This window comes from Pseudorca crassidens, chromosome 2, assembly GCF_039906515.1.
Source record: "Pseudorca crassidens isolate mPseCra1 chromosome 2, mPseCra1.hap1, whole genome shotgun sequence".
Taxonomy (NCBI): domain Eukaryota; kingdom Metazoa; phylum Chordata; class Mammalia; order Artiodactyla; family Delphinidae; genus Pseudorca; species Pseudorca crassidens.
In genome coordinates, this window is record NC_090297.1 from 35966595 (window position 1) to 35984199 (window position 17605).

Consider the following 17605-nt stretch of genomic DNA (forward strand, 5'->3'; position numbering starts at 1 on the left):
GGGGTGTAGTTTTATGCTGGGGCAGGAGGCAGGACCCCAGAGTAAGCTTCTCTTCCCCTCCAGTCTCTGGTGTTCCAGATGTCCACAACAAAAATAAGACTCTAAATTAAAAGGCTGAAGGGTGGGGCTGGCTCTGTCTTTTTGTGCCTTGCCCTGGGGAATTTGATGAAATAAAGATGTTAACGGGTTGTTCATAAATCACAAAGCTAATCCTCTTAGGCTCTGGTTGCTAATAAAGAAAGTGAGAATCAGGAAGATTAAATCAGTGATCCCCAAATCTCAAAACCAGAGTGTTATGAAATTAATTAATATGAAATGTGATTTGTGAAATAATTTTATCCTATAGAGGAATAAGGTGTTAAAAACTGATCTAATATGTCAAATACGATTCATTTCACAAATATTTTCTAAGTTTCATGTTGGAAGAAACGCTAGGTGTATGGTAACTGGAAGAGGCATCAGATGGGAGTCAGAGGGACTTTCCTGGTGGTCCAGTGGTTAAGACTCCATGTTTCCAATGCAGGGGGCATGGATTCGATACCTGGTCGGGGAACTAAGATCCCATGTGCTGTGAGGTTCGGCCTAAAAAAAAAAAAAAAATAACAAACGGGGGTCAGAGATGGCCCAGGAAGAGGTGATACTGGAGCTGATACCTGAGCTGGTGTTAGTCATAGAAGCATTGCCACTATTTCTCAAGGGCCTGTTCTCAGCCCCACCCCATGCTAGTGTTATCTCTCCTGTTACCATAGAGCAAAAGTCCCTGCTCTCACCAAAAGCTCTCTTGTCTATTTGTACCCTGTGTTCTGTCTTTTCTTCACTTATCATAGTTGCTTCTATAATTTAACCCTCTCTCTGCTTCAATGTCAGTTTCAAACTCCTTCAGAAAAGTTGTTTACCAGGCAGTGTCTCAGTGTCTCTACCTCATCAGTGCCTGTTCCCTTCTCACCCACTCCAATCGGGCTTCTAGCTCCTCTATAACTGCTTTCGTCAAAGTCACTAAGGACCTCCACCTTGTCAAATCCAGTAGGCACTTACCTGTTTCTTAACTCAGCAACATTTGGTGCAGTCGAACATTCCCTCTTTTAAATATGTGCTTCTCTTGGCTTTTTTGTTTTGTTTTGGCCATGCCGTGTGGCTTGCAGGATCCCAGTTCCCTGATCAGGGATCGAACCTGGGCTCCCTGCAATGGAAGCGTGGAGTCCTGATCACTGGACCGCCAGGGAATTCCCTCTCTTGGCTTCTTGAAATATAATTTCCTGACTTTTCCTCTACTTTTCTGGCTGCTACTCCTCAGTGTCTTTGGATGACCTCACTGTTCTACCTGATCTTAAATGTAGAGGGAACTTGGGTTCTGTCCTCAGTTTTTCTCTATCTCCCTAGTTGATATCATTCACTCTTATGGGCTTAAAACCACCATCTCTATGCTGACAACACCTAAATTTACATTTACATCCTTGACCTCTCCCTGAGCATGTTTAATAGCCATCTCAAGATCAACATGTCTAAAATGGAATTCTTGTTTCAGCTGCCTCTAAATTTTCTCAGATTTCCACCTTTCCATGTTACTAAATTGTGCAGTCATCTCTTGGTTGCTCTCCCAATAATCTAGCTGTCATCTTTGATTCCTCTTTTCCTCCCAGCCCTTTACCATTCCAATCCATTACCAAGTCCTGACTTTTAAAATTCTAGAATATTCTCTAATGACCACCCCCCACCCCGCACCAAACACTGACTTCTCTTTCTTGGAGACCTCCTTTAGCTTTCAAACTGGTGTCCCTGCTGCCATCTTGTCCATAAGCCTCAAAGGATCAGAATGATTATTTTCTTTTTATTGAGGTATAGTTAATTTACAATGTTGTATTAGTTTCAAGTGTACAGCAAAGAGATTACGATTCTTTTTCAGATTCTTTTCCATTCCAGGTTTTTACAAGATATTGAGTATAGTTCCATGTGCTATACAGTAGGTCCCTGTCAGATGATTATCTTAAAAACTTAGATCATATCTATTTCCTGCTTAAAATCCTTCAGTGGCTTCCCATCACACTTAGAATAAAATCCAAACTACTTTCCATGGTCTCCAAGACCCTGCCCATCTCTGCTCTCATGTCATTCCACTCTCTCCCTATACTCACATCACTGAGGTCACCTGGCTCTCCCATTTCCCCTCTGGCCTGCCAAGCTCTTTCTTGCCCCAGATCCCTCCAATCTTCCTATGGCTGGTTCATTTCAGGCACTTGGTTCTCAGGTGAGCTGTGTCCTGTTTTGTTTTCTCCTCAGTACTCACCACCATCTAAATTTATGTTAACTATTATTATATTCATTTCTTGTCTGCCCATTTAGGATGAAAATTCCCTGAGCGAAAGAACCTTGTTCTGTCTTATTTGCCAGTGTATCCCAAATTCCAAAAAATAGTGCCTAACGCACAGTAGGAACTCCCGAAGTATCCTTGAAAAAAGACTTTGTTCCCCGGAGCTCCCAGTCTCCGGTTTGTACACACAAGGACATGGTACGTGGCCTATAGTGGAGGAGATCCAGCTTATGGCAAGAGCCCCGACCTGGTGGGGTGGTGTTGGAAGCTCTCCTGTCTGCAGAGGCCCTGCACCCCAATCTTCTGCTCTCTCCATCCTCTTTCCCTTGTTCCTCCACTCGGAGGTCAACAACGGCTGGCCAAAGTCTGAAACCTCGGTGTTCCCCACCCTCACTTGGGCCAAATAAAGATGCTCAGACTGAAGGGTGGATGGGGTAGGTAGGGTGGCGAAGACGTGAGACACAATAAGTGATGAAAGTCTTGAGGTCCCCTATTAATGACCCTGCTGCGTTTGGGCAGGATCAGCGCGAGGCTGGAGCCCCGCAGGGTGGGGCAGCGGCTGCTGGGTGGGTCGGTGGGTGCGGCCCTTGGCTCCGCCCCCCGCTGCTCTGTGAGAAGTAGAAGCTGAGAGCGGTGATTGTGGCGTGGTGGTGCCGCGACACCAGACTGCGACGCTCGGCGAGTCAGAGCTCTGTTCAGGTGTGGGTCTGGACCCTCGCTCAGGCTCGATGTGCAACAGACCCCAGCTTAAGATGGAGCAGGGAGCCGAGGACCTAAGCCAGTGGCATGGGGCTCCGCACCAGTTCACAGAGGTGAGTCAGAGCGTCAGCCCCAGGGCCCCGCGTGGGGGCTGAGGGCATGGAAGCTGGGGGAGTGGAGGGAAGTAGCAATCTGGAGGATTAGGGGTCCGAGGGACAGGTTGGGAAGGGAAGGGATGGAAGATCAAGAACCTAAATCACGTGTCGTTTATTCAGTTAATATTCTTAGCATTGGGTGCTGGGGGTAAAGAAATTCCAGATAACTTCTGATAGAGACTTTTGAGTACTCAGGAAAGAAGACAAAGTTAGAAAGTCAGAGGGAAGCAGACAGGGAGGAAAAAATTACTAATTGGCAGGCCTTTGACAGACCCTGGGAATACAGTTGTGAGTTTACCATAAGATAGTTTACCATTTTATTAATAAGTAGCTAAATGATCGGGAGTATATAAGTTACCGTAAAGAAGAAATACAGGGTCCACAGAAATGAATAGTAGAGGTGTTTGATCTGATTTAGGAGGTGGAGAAGACAGCTGAGGATTCTGTCTGGGACCAGAGACAACTGGTTAGGTGAAGGGTTAGCAGATCCTGAGACCAGAGGCAGAATGCCTCCACTTTGGAGGTAATGAAAGATGGACTGTGAGACCAAGACCAAGAGACTGATGGGAGAGTGGTCAAGGGGAGGGGAGGCAGGGACCCCAGCACCACCAAAGTCATGCGGGGCTTGAGTTGGTTATTCCAAGAGCAGGGGGAAGCCATTGATGAGTTTAAACATGATCGATCACAATTAGATTTGTATTTTAAAAAGAGTGCCCCGGGGGTGGGTGGGGGGGAATGGGCAGAAGTCAAGGCAATAATTAGAAAGGTATCATGATAATCCAATCAAAATAGTGGCCTAACTAGAGAGATGGAGAAAACGGAATGGATCTTGGAGATGTGTTGGAGGCAGACACCACAAGAGTTGGTAATGACTTGGATCTAGGTTGTGAAGGAGGCATCCAGAACAATTGACCAGATTTCTGGCTTATAAAACTGGATAAGAATAGTGGTGACATTTTCTGAGAGCAAAGGATGAGAAGGAAGAGGATTAACAGTTTTTTCCCCTGGGGGTAGGTTGAGGGGTGGGTGTGTGAGTAAAGATGATCAAGAGTTTTGGACGTAGTCGGATGAAGTGCCTTTGGGCTATCCAAATGGACTGAGCACTAGGCAGCTTGAAGATTCGGAAAAGGTCTGCCCTGGAGCTATTGATTTAAGAATAATTGACTATAAACAGAAATGGATTCATTAACATGAGAAAGATTGCCCCGAGAGTAGCTTAATGCAAAGGGGACTGAGAAGGAGGAAGCCCAGAGAGAAGGGAAGGAGAAAAACCAGGCTAGTGTGTCAATGTGTTCCGGAGGCCAAGGGAAGGAAACATTTAAAGAACAATGGCCACTATATGGGAAAAGAATCTAAAAAAGAGTGGATATATGTATATGTATAACAGATTCACTTTGCTGTACAGCAGAAACTGACACAACATTGTAAATCAACTATACTCCAATAAAAATTAAAAAAAAAAAAGAACAATGGCCAGTAGTCTCAGAAACTCATGAGAGATCCAGCAGGGAGGAATCTGACATGTGTTTGGACTTAATAACACGGAGATCATCGGTGACTTTTATGAAAGCTGTTTCTGTGGAGAGATGGGGGCCAGACTGAACTTGGAGGCGAGATAGTGGCAAAGATGTGTTTAGACATCTCCAAAGAAGTTTGCCTGTGAAGAATCAGGAAAGTAAAAGGGAGGGAAAAGTGGCTGAGTTCCCCCAGAAATACCCATCCAACAGACAGTTATCTGGTACCTATTGTGTGCCTAGTTTATGCTAGTTAGTGAGCATATAGTGGTGAATAAAATGGACTATGGTTTTTTGGGTTTTTTAAAAAATTAATTTATTTTTATTTTTGGCTGCGTTGGGTCTTCGTTGCTGTGCGCCGGCTTTCTCTAGTTGCGGCAAGGGGGGGCTACTCTTCGTTGCGGTGTGCAGGCTTCTCATTGCGGTGGCTTCTCTTGTTGGGGAGCATGGGCTCTAGAGCGCAGGCTCAGTAGTTGTGGCTCACGGGCTTAGTTGCTCCACGGCATGTGGGATCTTCCCGGACCAGGGCTTGAACCCATGTCCCCTGAATTGGCAGGCAGATTCTTAACCACTGCGCCACCAGAAAGTCCAAATAATTTCTTAACATCATCTATTCAGTACCCCTAGTTGTCCCTCAAATGTCCTTTCCAGCTGGTATGTCCAAACCAGGATCCAGTTTAAGACCACATGCTGTATCTGGTTATTATGTCTCTTGAGTCTCTTTGAAATTAGAAAAGTTTTCTTTTTTCCTGACTGACTTTCCATTTTTCATCATCCTAAGTTTTGTCTTGTAAAATATTCCTCCTCGTGGATTTATCAGATTGCTTTCTCGTGGTATGACTTAGCTTGATCTATCTCTTGTATTCCCTCTAAATCGAAGATAGATCTTAAAGCTAATTGGATTCCTGATTTGGGGTAAGGATGTCTCATAAGTATGATAGACTTCATCTTGCATTACATCAGGAGACACATTTGACTCCCCACATTTGGTGACATTAGGCGTGGCGCTTGAATTAGGGTAGCGAAAAGCCTCATTCATCTCTCTATTCAAACTTATATTTTAGCCTTGTGGTCAGAAAGTAATCTGTGTAATGTTACCTTGGATACATGCAAATGTCCAGTTCCCCACTAATCATTCACTTACGGGTTTGAACCAAATATTAATTTTTCCTTAATCAGAAGTTTCCTTATATGTTTGTTATATCTAGTGGGGTTTCCTTAGAGGTTGGAAAATGATTTTCAATTCCATCGTTCCTTCTACATGCATTTGTATTCTTCTGTAAAGTAGAATTTTTCTTAAACAACTGGAATCATTGGTTGAATTTGAAATAACAGTTTCCTATTGGACAGAATAAATGCTTCTTTCACTTCAATTCACAATGTTCAAAGCTGGAATGATAGCTGACTCTTTGTCACTTTTGGCTCATGAATTTTCATAGATTCAATCTATTAAAATCAACAATCATTCTTTTTGATTCTCAAATTGTCACAAATTTGGCCAGTGGGAACCTCTTCTGTACCCCCCCCCCTTTTTTATACAATTAGTTTAAGTATTTCTTTCTTTTTTTTTACTTATTCTATTTATTTTTGGCTGCATCAGATCTTAGTTGCACGGGCTCTTTGTTGTGGTGTGCAGGCTTCTCTCTAGCTGTGGCGTGCGGGTTCCAGAGTGTATGGGCTCTGTAGTTTGCAGCACACAGGCTCTCTACTTGAGGCGTGCAAGCTCAGTAGTTGCGGCGCACTGGCTTAGTTGCCCCGCAGCATGTGGGATCTTAGTTCCCTGACCAGGGATCGAACCCACATCCCCTGCACTGTAAGGCGGATTCTTTACCACTGGACCACCAAGGAAGTCCCTCTGTGCCCCTTTTTAAACATTTAAAAAATTGTGGTAAAATCTGTATAACATAAAAATATCAGTATAGCTATGTTTAAGTGTATAGTTCAGTAGCATTAAACACATTCACATTATTGTGCAACCATTGCCACCACCCATCTCCAGAACTTTTCTCATCTTATCAAACTGAAATTTCTGTAATCATTAAAATAGTAACTTCTCAGTTTTCCCTCTGCCCACCCTCCACCCAGTCCCTGGCTATCACCGTCCTACGTTCTGTCTCCTTGAATTTGACTTCCCTAAGTACCTCATAAATAGAATCATACGTTATTTGTTTCTTTTGACCGGCTTACTTCACTTGGCTTAATGTCTTAATGTTGAAGCATGTGTCAGAATTTCCTTCCATTTTAAGGCTGAATGATGTTCTACTGTAGGTATATAACAGATTTTGTTTATCTGTTGATGGACACTTGGGTTGCTTCCACATTTTGGCTATTGTGAATAATGCTGCTCTGAACATGGGTGTACAAATGTCTCTTCCAGTCCCTGCTTTCAGTCCTTGTAGATATATACCCAGAAGTGGGATTGCTGGGCATATAGTAATTCTATTTTAATCTGTTGAGGCAGCACCACTCTGTTTCTATAGCAGCACACCATTTTAACATTCCCACCAGCAGTGCAAGGGTTCCAATTTCTCCACATCTTGCCAACACTTTTTTAAAAAATAATAATCATTTTAGTGGGTGTGAAGTGATATTTCATTGTGGTTTTGATTTGCCTTTCCCTAATGGTTAATGATGTTGAGCAGCTATGTCTTTGGAGAAAAGTCTATTTAAGTCCTTTGCCCATTTTTGAATTGGGTTTTTATGGTAAATTTTAGGAGTTCTCTATATAGTTTAGATATTAATCCCTTACCAGATATGCGATTTGCAAATGTTTTCTCCCATTCTGTGGGTTGCCTTTACACTCTGTTGGTAGTGTCTTTTTTTTTTTTGGCGGTACGCGGGCCTCTCACCGCCGTGGCCCCTCCCGCTGCGGAGCACAGGCTCCGGACGCGCAAGCTCAGCGGCCATGGCTCACGGGCCCAGCCGCTCCGCGGCATGTGGGACCCTCCCGGACCGGGGCACGAACCCGCGTCTCCTGCATCGGCTAGGCGGACTCCCAACCACTGCGCCACCAGGGAAGCCCGGAAGTGTCTTTTGATGCACAAAAGTTTTAAATGTCGATGAACTCAATTTTGTCTATTTTTTCTTTTGCTACCTGTGCCTTATAGTAAGTTTTGAATCAGGAAGTGTGAATTTTCCAATTTTGTTCTCCCTTTTCAGGACTGCTCTTGGCTATTTGGGATTCCATATGAATTTCAGGGTGGATTTTTCTAGTTTTGCAAAAAAAGAATTTTGATAGGGATTGCATTGCAACTGGATATTGGGCAGATTATTTCTTCCCATTTTTAAAAATGTCTTTAATTTCCTTCAGCAGTGTTTTATAGTTTTCAGTGATATAGTTTCAGTTAAACTCTGGTTATTTCTGAGTGATTCTTTTTGATGCTATTGTAAATTGAATTGTTTTCCTAATTTCCTTTTTAGATTGTTCATTGCAGCGTATAGAAACACAATGGATTTTTGTGTCTTGAATTTGTATCCTGCTACTTTGCTTAATTTGTTTATTAGTTTTAACAGGTCTGTGGGTCTGTGTATGTAATCTTTAGGATTTTCTACGTATGAGTGTATCATCTGGGAACAGAGACAGTTTTACTTCTTTTCCAATTTGGATGCCTTGTACTTGTTTTTCTTGCCTGGTGGTTCTGGCTAGAACTGCCAATGCAATGTGAATAGAAGTTGTGGAGGCAGGCATCCTTGTCTTTTTTCTGATCTTAGAGGAAAAGCATTCAGATTTTCACCATTGAGTGTGATGTTAGCAGTGGGTTTTTCATAAATGTCTTTTATCATGTTGGAAATTTCTTTCCATTCCTATGGGTTTTTTTAATCATGAAAATCATATTGGATTTTTCAAATGCTTTTTTCTGCGTCAATTGAGATGATGTGTTTTTTCACCTTTATTTTTCTTATGTAGCATGTTATATTGATTGATTTTTGTATGTTGAATCAGCCTTGCATTCCTGGGATAAATCCTACTTGGTCATGTTGTATAATCTGCTTAATATGCTGGTGGATCTAGTTTGCTACTTTTTTTTTTTAAGGATTTTTGTATCTGTATTCATAAAAGATGTTGGTCTATAGTTTTCTTTACTTGTGATGTCTTTGTCTGGCTTTGGTATCAGGGCAATGCCCAGCTCATGGAATGGATTAGGGAGTGTTCCCTTCTCTTCGATTTTTTCTTAGAGTTCAAGAAGCATTGACATTCTTCTTTTAAGAGTTTAGTAGGATTCAACATGAAGCCATCAAGTAAAGAAACTTTCTCTGTCCTGGAAGCTTTTGATTACTGATTCAGTCTCCTTACTAGTTGTGGGTCTATTCAGATTTTCTTTTTTCATGATTCAGTGTTGGTAGATATTGTTTTTCAATGATTTTATCCATGTCATTTAGGTTATCCAATTTGTTGGCATGCAACTGTTCATAGTACTCTCTTATAATTCTTTTCATTTCTATAGAATTGGTAGTAATGTCTTCACTTTCATTTCTGCTATTAGTAATTTGAGTCCTCTTTTTCTTGTTCAGTCTAGCTAAAGGTTTGGCAATTTAGTTAATCTTTCCAAAGAACCAACTTTTGGTTTCATTAATATTTCCTTCTGCTAACTTTGGGTTAGTTTTTTTTTTTTTCCTAGTTCCTTAAGGTGTAAAGCTAGGTTGTTGGTTTGAGATCTTTTTAAATTATAAGCATTTACAGTTATAACTTCCCTCTTAGTCCTGCTTTTGCTGTACCTCATAAGTTTTTTACTGTTGTTTTCATTTTTATTTGTCTCAAGTATTTTCTAATTTCCCTTGTGATTTCTTTTTTGATCTATTGGTTGTTTTATTATTATGATTTTACCTATTGGTTGTTTAAGAGTATGTTGTTTAATTCCACAGATTTGGAGACTTTCCAGCTTTCCTGCCGTTATTGATTTTTAACTATCTTTCAAAATCTCTTAAGCCTTAATTTGTGACCTAACGTATGATCTATTTTGGAGAAGAATGTACCATGTGCACTTGAGAAGAATGTGTATCCTGCTGTTGTTGAGTAGAGTGTTCTGTATATTTTGTTATATCTAGTTGGTTTATGTGTTGTTCAAGTTCTCTGTTTCCCTACTTATCTTCTGTGTGGTTGTTCTAGTCTTTATTTAAAGTGGGGTATTGACATCTCCAACTTTTACTTAGAACTGTTTATTTGTCCCTTCAATTCTGTCAGTTTTGGCTTCAGATATTTTGATGGTCTATTATTATATGTAAATGTTTATAATTGTTTATCTTTTTGCTGTATTGAACCTTTTATTAATATATAATATCCTTTGTCTCTTGCAACTTTTTTGATTTAAAGTCTGTTATGTTTGATAGCCACTACTATAGCCATGCCCACTCTTGTTTACTATTTCCACTTTCAGCTTATTTTTGTCTCTGGATCTAAAGTAATCTCTTGTAAACAACATATAATTAGATAATGTTTCTTTTACTCCATTCTTCCAATCTCTGTCTTGATTGGAGAGTTTAAACCATTTATATTTAAAGTAATTAATGATAAGGAGAGACTTCTGTCATTTTGCTCTTTGTTTTCAATATAGCTTTTAGCTTTTCTTGTCCCTTGTTTCCTGTATTATATCTTTTGTGTTTAGTTGATTTTTTTTTTTGTAGTGAAACTTTATTTCCCTTCTCATTTCCTTTTGTATATACTCTATAACTATTTTCTTTGTGTTTACTATGGGGATTACATTTAACATTGCCAAATTATAATATTCTAATTTGAATTTATACCACTTTAATAAGATAAAAAAATTCCCCATCCAGTTCTGTCCCCACTCCATTTCAGTTATTAATGTCACAAAGTTACATCTTTATGCATTGAGTGTCCAAAAATATAGACTAATAATTTTTTTTAATGCATTAGTGTCTAAGAAAACTGTTTTCCTTCATTCTCACACTCACACACTTAGGACGTCATATATGTGGGTTTTCTGCACCAAGAAACTCTGACACTAACTGCTTGGAATTAGTGCCCAATCCCACGGTTAAGGGCTTAATCCCACAGACTGCCCCTTACCCCCTGCTTCAGACGCCAGTCCTAAGTCCAGGTTGTCACCTGGGCTTCTGGCCAACTGGCTGTAAATCAGGGCCAGTTTCTATGACCTCCTCCTCAGATTTGATAATTTTCTAGAGCAGCTCACAGAACCCAGGAAAAGTTTACTTACTATTGCTGATTTATTACAAATGATATTTTAAAGAATACAATTGAACAGCCAGATAAAGAGATACATAGGGGGTGAAGTGTGGGAAAGGGGCACAGAGCTTCCATTCCTTCTCTGGGCACAGCACCCTCCTAGCACCTCCATGTGTTCAACAACCAAGAAGCTCTCTGAACTCTGTACTTTGGGGATTTTTATGGGGGCTTTATCATGTAGACATGATCAATTATTAACTCATTTTCTAGCCCCTCTCCCCTCTCTGGAGAATGAGGGAGAGGGCCAAAAATTCCAAGCTTCTAATCATGGCTTGGTCTTTCTGGTGACCAGCCCCTATCCAGGAGCTCACCAAGAGTCACTGCATTAGAACAAAAGATGCTCTTATCATCCAGGAAATTCCAAGGGATTTAGGAGCTCTGTGTCAGGAACTGAGGCAAAGACCAATATACTGATTTCTTATTCCACCATTAGTCTCTCAAATCATGTACAAAACAAAAAGTGGAGTTACAAATCAAGTACAATAAGGCCAGTTTTTATAGTTGTCCATATATTTGCCCTTACTAGAAATCTTTATTTCTTCAGATAGTTTTGAGTTAATGTCTAGTGTTCTTTCATTTTGACCTGAAGGACCCCATTACCATTTCTTGCAGGGCAGTTCAGGTCTAATGACATTAAACTCCTCCAGCGTTTGTTTATCTGGGAGTGACTTAATTTCTCCTTCATATTTGAAGGACAGCTTTGCCAGATATAAGATTCTTGGTTAGACAGTTTCTTTCAGCATTTTGAATATGTCAGCCCACCGCCTTTTGGCATCTAAGGTTTCTGATGAGAAATCTGCTGGTAATCTTATTTGGGATTCCATATATGTGATGAGTTACTTCTTTCTTGCTGCTCTCAAGATTCTTTCTGTCTTTGGACAGTTTTGATTATAATGTGTCTCAGTGTGGATTTCTTTGATTTTATTCTGTTTGAAGTTCATTGAGCTCCTTGGAGGTCTATATTCATGTCTTTCATCACATTTGAGATGTTTTCACCCACTATTTTTTCAAGCAATCTCTGACCCTTTCTCTCTCTCTTCTAGGACTCCCACAATGCATATGTTGGTCTGCTTGAAGTTGTCCCACAGGTCATTTAGGCACTCTATTCAGTTTTCTTCAATCTTTTTTCTTCTTGTTCCTTAGCTTGACAACTTCAATTGTCCTATCTTCAAATTAGCTGATTCTTCTGTCTACTCAAATCTGCTTTTGAATCCCTCTAGTCAGTTTTTCATTTTAGTTATTATATTTTTCAGCTCCAGAATTTCTTTTTTTAAAAAATAAATTTATTTATTTATTTATTTTTGGCTGCATTGGGTCTTCATTGCTGCACGCGGGCTTTCTCTAGTTGTGGCGAGTGGGGGCTACTCTTCCTTGCAGTGTGCTGGCTTCTCATTGCAGTGGCTTCTCTTGTTGTGGAGCACAGGCTCTAGGTGCTCAGGCTTCAGTAGTTGTGGCACGTGGGCTCAGTCGTTGTGGCTCATGGGCTCTAGAGTGCAGGCTCAGCAGTTGTGGCGCACAGGTTTAGCTGCTCCGCAGCATGTGGGATCTTCCCAGACCAGGACTCGAACCCGTGTCCCCTGCATTGGCAGGCAGATTCTGAACCACTGTGCCACCAGGGTGCCCAGAATTTCTTTTTAGTTTCTTTTTAGGTTTTCTATCTCTTTACCAAAATTTCCATTTTGTTCATACATCATTTTTGTGACTTTGTCCACATCTTCTTTTAGCTGTTTGAGCATCTTTAAGACAGACAGTTGTTTTAAATTCTTTGTGAAGTAAGTTCATCATTTGGTCTGTCTTAGACATTTCTGTTTATTTTTTTCCCCCCTTGAATGGGCCATACATTCCTGTCTTTTTATGACTTGTGATTTTTTTTGTTGTTGTTGAAAACTGGACACTTGAATCTTATAATATAGAAACTCTGGAAATCCAATTCTTCCTCTTCCTCAGGGTTTGCTGTTTTTGTTTGTTTATAGCTTATTTAAATTGATGTATATTGTCTCTGTGCCAGCATCAGCTTGAGAGGTAAACTTAAGGTTTTCTTAGACCTTTTATGAGCCTGCATCTTTTCTTGGATATGTGTGGTGACTTTCCAAATTTTCTTGTATATGTGATTACTTTTGAATATACTAGTTCTTAAATGTCTGGTTCCCAAAAGGTGAAAAAGGAAAAATGAAGGGGGAAAGAAACAGGCGCCAGAGACCTCCATGGCAGTCCAGTGGTTAAGACTCCGTGCTTCCACTTCAGGGGGCATGGGTTCCATCCCTAGTCAGGGGACTAAGATCCCACATGCCATGCAGCACAGCCAAAAAGAGAGAGAGAGAGAGAGAGAGAGAGAGAGAAACAGGTGCTAGTCCTTTTAAATACCCTGGAAGTCCTGTCATTTGGAGGAGAGGTTTGTGACAATGGCTTCCCACCTCTGTCTGCTCATCATGATCAGAAGCAGCAATTAGTGATAATACAGATTACTCAATATTTGGAGCACAAGGTTTTCATTGCCCACTCTGGCTCCCACAGGTCCAGAAATGTGTGCACAGCTTCCTGGTATGGGACCCGGGGTGTTTTGGGATAGCCACTACCTACCTAAGAGCTGAAACTGACTGAAATTAACTACAGTTTACCTTCCAAGCCTTCCCTTGGAAGTCACAAGCATTTAATTGACTCCATTGTTCCAAAGTAATTACAAAAGGCAAATTCTGCAGGTGTAATTGTTATCTTGGTGGGGACATGGATTCCTGGTGCTTTCTACTCTATCATATTCCCTGGTGTCACTTCCTGTGTCCTTTTGACACAGTCCTAATAATCTTGGAAGTTCCCTTATTTTCTGGCACAGTAAGATGCACCACAAGCTCACTTATTCATTCCTTCTTCCAGACTTGGAGTCAGGAAATACTCCAAGGATGATTCTTCCTCTTAGGTAAGGAATGGAATTAAAGGCCAAAATCTGAGCATGAGGGGTTTGTGTTTGTATAAAATATTTCCTATTTAAATATAGCATTATTTTTTTTAATATAGCATTATTTTTATTTCTGATTTTTATAATTTCACTTATGCTGAAAATCCTGATTTCTCACAGTATTGTTTTAAAACCACTTTATTATGAAAAATAGCCCTCAAACAGAAAAGTGAATATAAGTACACAGCTCAATGGATTATTACAAAGTAAAGACCTTTGAAGCATTGTTAGCACTGCAGAAGCCCCTACAGTTTCCCTTATTGCCCCCTTCCCTCCCCTCTAATATTACTCATAGCCTATTGTCTGGACATAACTTCTTTGAATTCCTCTATTTCTGCCCTTTGGTGTTCCTGTAATTGGTAAAAGCCGCCATTGCTTTCTTAAGTTTTGCTTTCTTTTCTTTTTTTTAAATTTGTGTTTGAATGTTGTTAAATTTTTCCTTGATCTTTTTAAAAATAAATTTATTTATTTATTTACCTATTTATTTATTTTTGGCTGCGTAGGGTGTTTGTTGCTGTGCTGTCTCTAGTTGCGGTGAGCAGGGGCTACTCTTCATTGCAGTGCACGGGCTTCTCATTGCTGTGGCTTCTCTTGCTGCGGAGCACAGGCTCTAGGCTCACGGGCTTCAGTAGTTCTGGCACGCAGACTCAGTAGTTGTGGCTTGTGGGCTCTAGAGTGCAGGCTCAGTAGTTGTGGTGCACGGGCTTAGTTGCTCCGCGGCATGTGGGATCTTTGATGTTTTAGTATCTTCTATAGCTACTGTATTTTACTCATGTTTTGTTTTTCATATTTAAGTGGATTGGTCTTTTCTGGATCCTCTCAGATGGGAAATTATAGGGTAGTGTTCCCAATTTCTCAGCTCAAGAACTCTCTCTCTCTACTGCTACAGTAATTGACAACTTTAAAAAATATGATTCTTGGATCCTGTCCTGTTTCAAGAAGTTCTACCACCAATCTCTTCTTTTTTCCCTTGACTTCCAAGACAATCCCCCACCCTTTTTAAAAGTGTTTTTAAAAGTCTGCCTCTTTTCTTTACCTCTTCCAATGCTTGATCTCACACCTGCCCACAGCATTCCCACTCAGGTGAGAACCTCTTTGTAGGTAAATATTTGTGAATGGTTTCTAAGTTTTGCCAAAGCCAAGACTAACTGAACCCTCCATTCTTACCTTTATGGCTTTCTGAACCTGTTCTGCTGGTTTGGGATGATCCCTCACACTTAAACATAATCTGGAATTTGAGGGTTTTCTCAGTTTTGCTGAAAGTACAGGTTGTAGAATATTTTATTTGCTCTTTGTGCTTTTTTTGAAATAAAACCGAAAACATGCCCAGCAAGAAAAGTGGCATGAGTCGCATCTAGATTTCCACCACGCTTCTATTAGCCAGACTTGCATTTTGTTTGTTTGTTTGTTTGTTTATTTATTTAGTGGCTACACTGCATGGCACATGGGATCTTAGTTTCCTAACCAGGGATGGAACCTGCACCCCCTGCAGTGGAAGCACAGAGTCTTAACCACTGGACAGCCAGGAAAATCCCCCAGGCTTGCATTTTAGAAAGCCCAAACTGGAGAATGGCCTGGAGGTGGAATAATTTAGGCAAGAGATGATAGAGGCCTGGATTAGGGTGGGGCCTGGAAATGGGGAGAAGGGACATGTGGAACTGGAATTTGAGCTATGGTGAATTTCACCTGACTTTCTTTTTCTAAGGATACTGAGAAGTCAATGTCCATCTTGGATGTGTCTTCATCTCCCAGAAACAGTGGAGTGCACACCTCTTGGAACCATGGCCCAACAGGCATTCAACACGTCCCTCGGTGCATAGAGCTGGAGACGACCTCCTTGGTCTCTGCTGAGGCACCCAGGCAGAACGCCAGTGAAATGGGGCCACACTTCAGTATGTTGCTGCCTGACCATGGTGTGACCTACTGCCCCCAAGTGACTTTCACTCCTTCCCAGATGATTTACACTGAGGGAATGTCTCCTTCCCAGACAGAAATGATTTTCAAGGGGTCCCAGGCGATGCCCTTAGGAGAGCCCAGTATTCCAGGGGTGGCCACGACCTTTGGTGGGAATCTAAGGATGTCCCCCAATGGGCCACCAGTCTCACCTGCCAGTGGAATCCCAATGATGTCCCGCGTCAGAATGCGAACAATGCCTTATTCTGGCCTCCCAACAGTACCTTCTAATGGAGGCCCTTTAACACCTAAAACATTACTGGATCCAACCATGCCTTCCACTGAGGCCCTGGCAATGCTCCGCTCTTTGGATCAGATGTTGCCCCCTAGAAACCCCCACAACTATGGGATGCCCCCAGCTGAATCGCCATTATTGCTGGCTTTGGAATCCCAGGGCTCTCTTGTGAGCCAGCCAGTCTCCCAGGAAGACCCCTTCCTACCTAAGCAGCCCTTACCTGCTCCACGGAGAGCAGAGCAGTACTCCAGGGCCCAGGAAAGGCCTCCCAGGAGGAGATCCCCAGTTTCAAGGCCTTACCGCTGCGACTATGAGAACTGTGAAAAAGCTTACACTAAGCGCTCCCACCTCGTGAGTCACCAACGCAAACACACAGGTAAATGAGGTGTCGGATGGGTGGGGTGGGTGGAGAGATCTCTGGACTTTAGATTTGTGGGGGACCCCTGGTTTGTAGTGGTTTGGGATTAGCCCAGCATCCTTCAAGTTTGGGATCAAGCTCTTCTGGGCCCACCAGCTTGCTTTCCCACAGTCCAGGATGACTGTGCCAAGGTGGAGACTGCTGATGGTGCTGTCTTCTCACTGCTGTCCTGAGTTTTTCCTTTTGATTCCTCAACGTTGACTGCTTTGCTTCATAAAGTCAGACCCCTCCCTTCCTACCTGCTGGCCTATTCCTCAAAATTCCTTCTCTCCCTTGTCATTCCCCCAGGTGAAAGGCCCTATAAATGCATGTGGGAAGCCTGTACTTGGTCCTTCTTCCGTTCTGATGAACTTAGAAGACATACTCGGATACACACCAAATACCGACCACATAAATGTGACCAGTGCGGCCGACAGTTCATGAGATCTGACCATCTCAGGCAACACCAAAGGACTCATATGCGGATGCCAACATCCCCAGACCCACCGGCTGACAGTGGACGTATGGCTGGTCCTTCTGCTCCTGGTCTTTAGGTCAATCTGCTCTTCCCCTCATTTTGGCTTCTCTGCCCAGATCTTGCCTGCCTCTGACCAGCTAGTCTCTTTGGTAGGTGTAGGTTTTGATGAAGACAGAAAGATTATGAGGCAGTGTGGAAGCCCATATGAGCTCTGGACCTAGTTGGGGCTCCTCAAAAACTGTCTTGGGTGTCCTCACATCTCTGGGGCCACCTACTTTTGTGCCAAGTTCAGCCACATGGCAAGATGGAGCAAAGTAGCGGTTGGGAGCTTTATAAAAAGCTCTTATCTTATGTCACTCCCAGCTTGAAACCCTTTAGCGACTCTCCTTTGCCTGCTACATAAAATCTAAGTTCCTTATCTTGGTCTTTGACAGTTTCCAGAGACAGACTATGTTCAAATCCTGAATTTACCACTTACTAGCCATGTGACTTTGGGAAAGGTCTTTGATCATTATGCCAGATTCCCTCTTCTGGTAAAAGAAAAACAGTATTGGACTGTTGTGAACACATCTTATGTACAAAATCAGATTGTGTCCGGCACTCACCAGCCTCATGCCCAGAGTTTGTCTCCTCCCATCATTTCCAGACTTGGATGGAACAAGACATGGGATCTGGCACCTCAAGTAGCCACTAGCAACCCAGGAATGT

At 41.9% G+C, this 17605-nt stretch overlaps 1 protein-coding gene across 1 annotated transcript; it reads left to right on the plus strand.

Annotated features, from left to right (window-relative positions):
• Nucleotides 1-3060: 3060 nt before the first annotated feature.
• KLF17 (KLF transcription factor 17) lies at nt 3061-16973 on the plus strand. The gene is made up of 3 exons (XM_067712215.1): nt 3061-3120; nt 15540-16398; nt 16729-16973. Exons 1-3 carry the CDS (start codon nt 3061-3063, stop codon nt 16971-16973), a joined length of 1164 nt encoding a protein of 387 aa, XP_067568316.1.
• Nucleotides 16974-17605: the final 632 nt, after the last annotated feature.

What these genes read in the sequence shown, in the direction of transcription:
- KLF17 (XM_067712215.1), top strand. Translation starts at nt 3,061, where the DNA reads ATGGAGCAGGGAGCCGAGGACCTAAGCCAGTGGCATGGGGCTCCGCAC. An exon ending in CTCCGCACCAGTTCACAGAG is followed by an intron (nt 3,121 to 15,539) that starts GTGAGTCAGAGC and finishes TCTTTTTCTAAG; the next exon opens with GATACTGAGAAGTCAATGTC. An exon ending in TCACCAACGCAAACACACAG is followed by an intron (nt 16,399 to 16,728) that starts GTAAATGAGGTG and finishes TCATTCCCCCAG; the next exon opens with GTGAAAGGCCCTATAAATGC.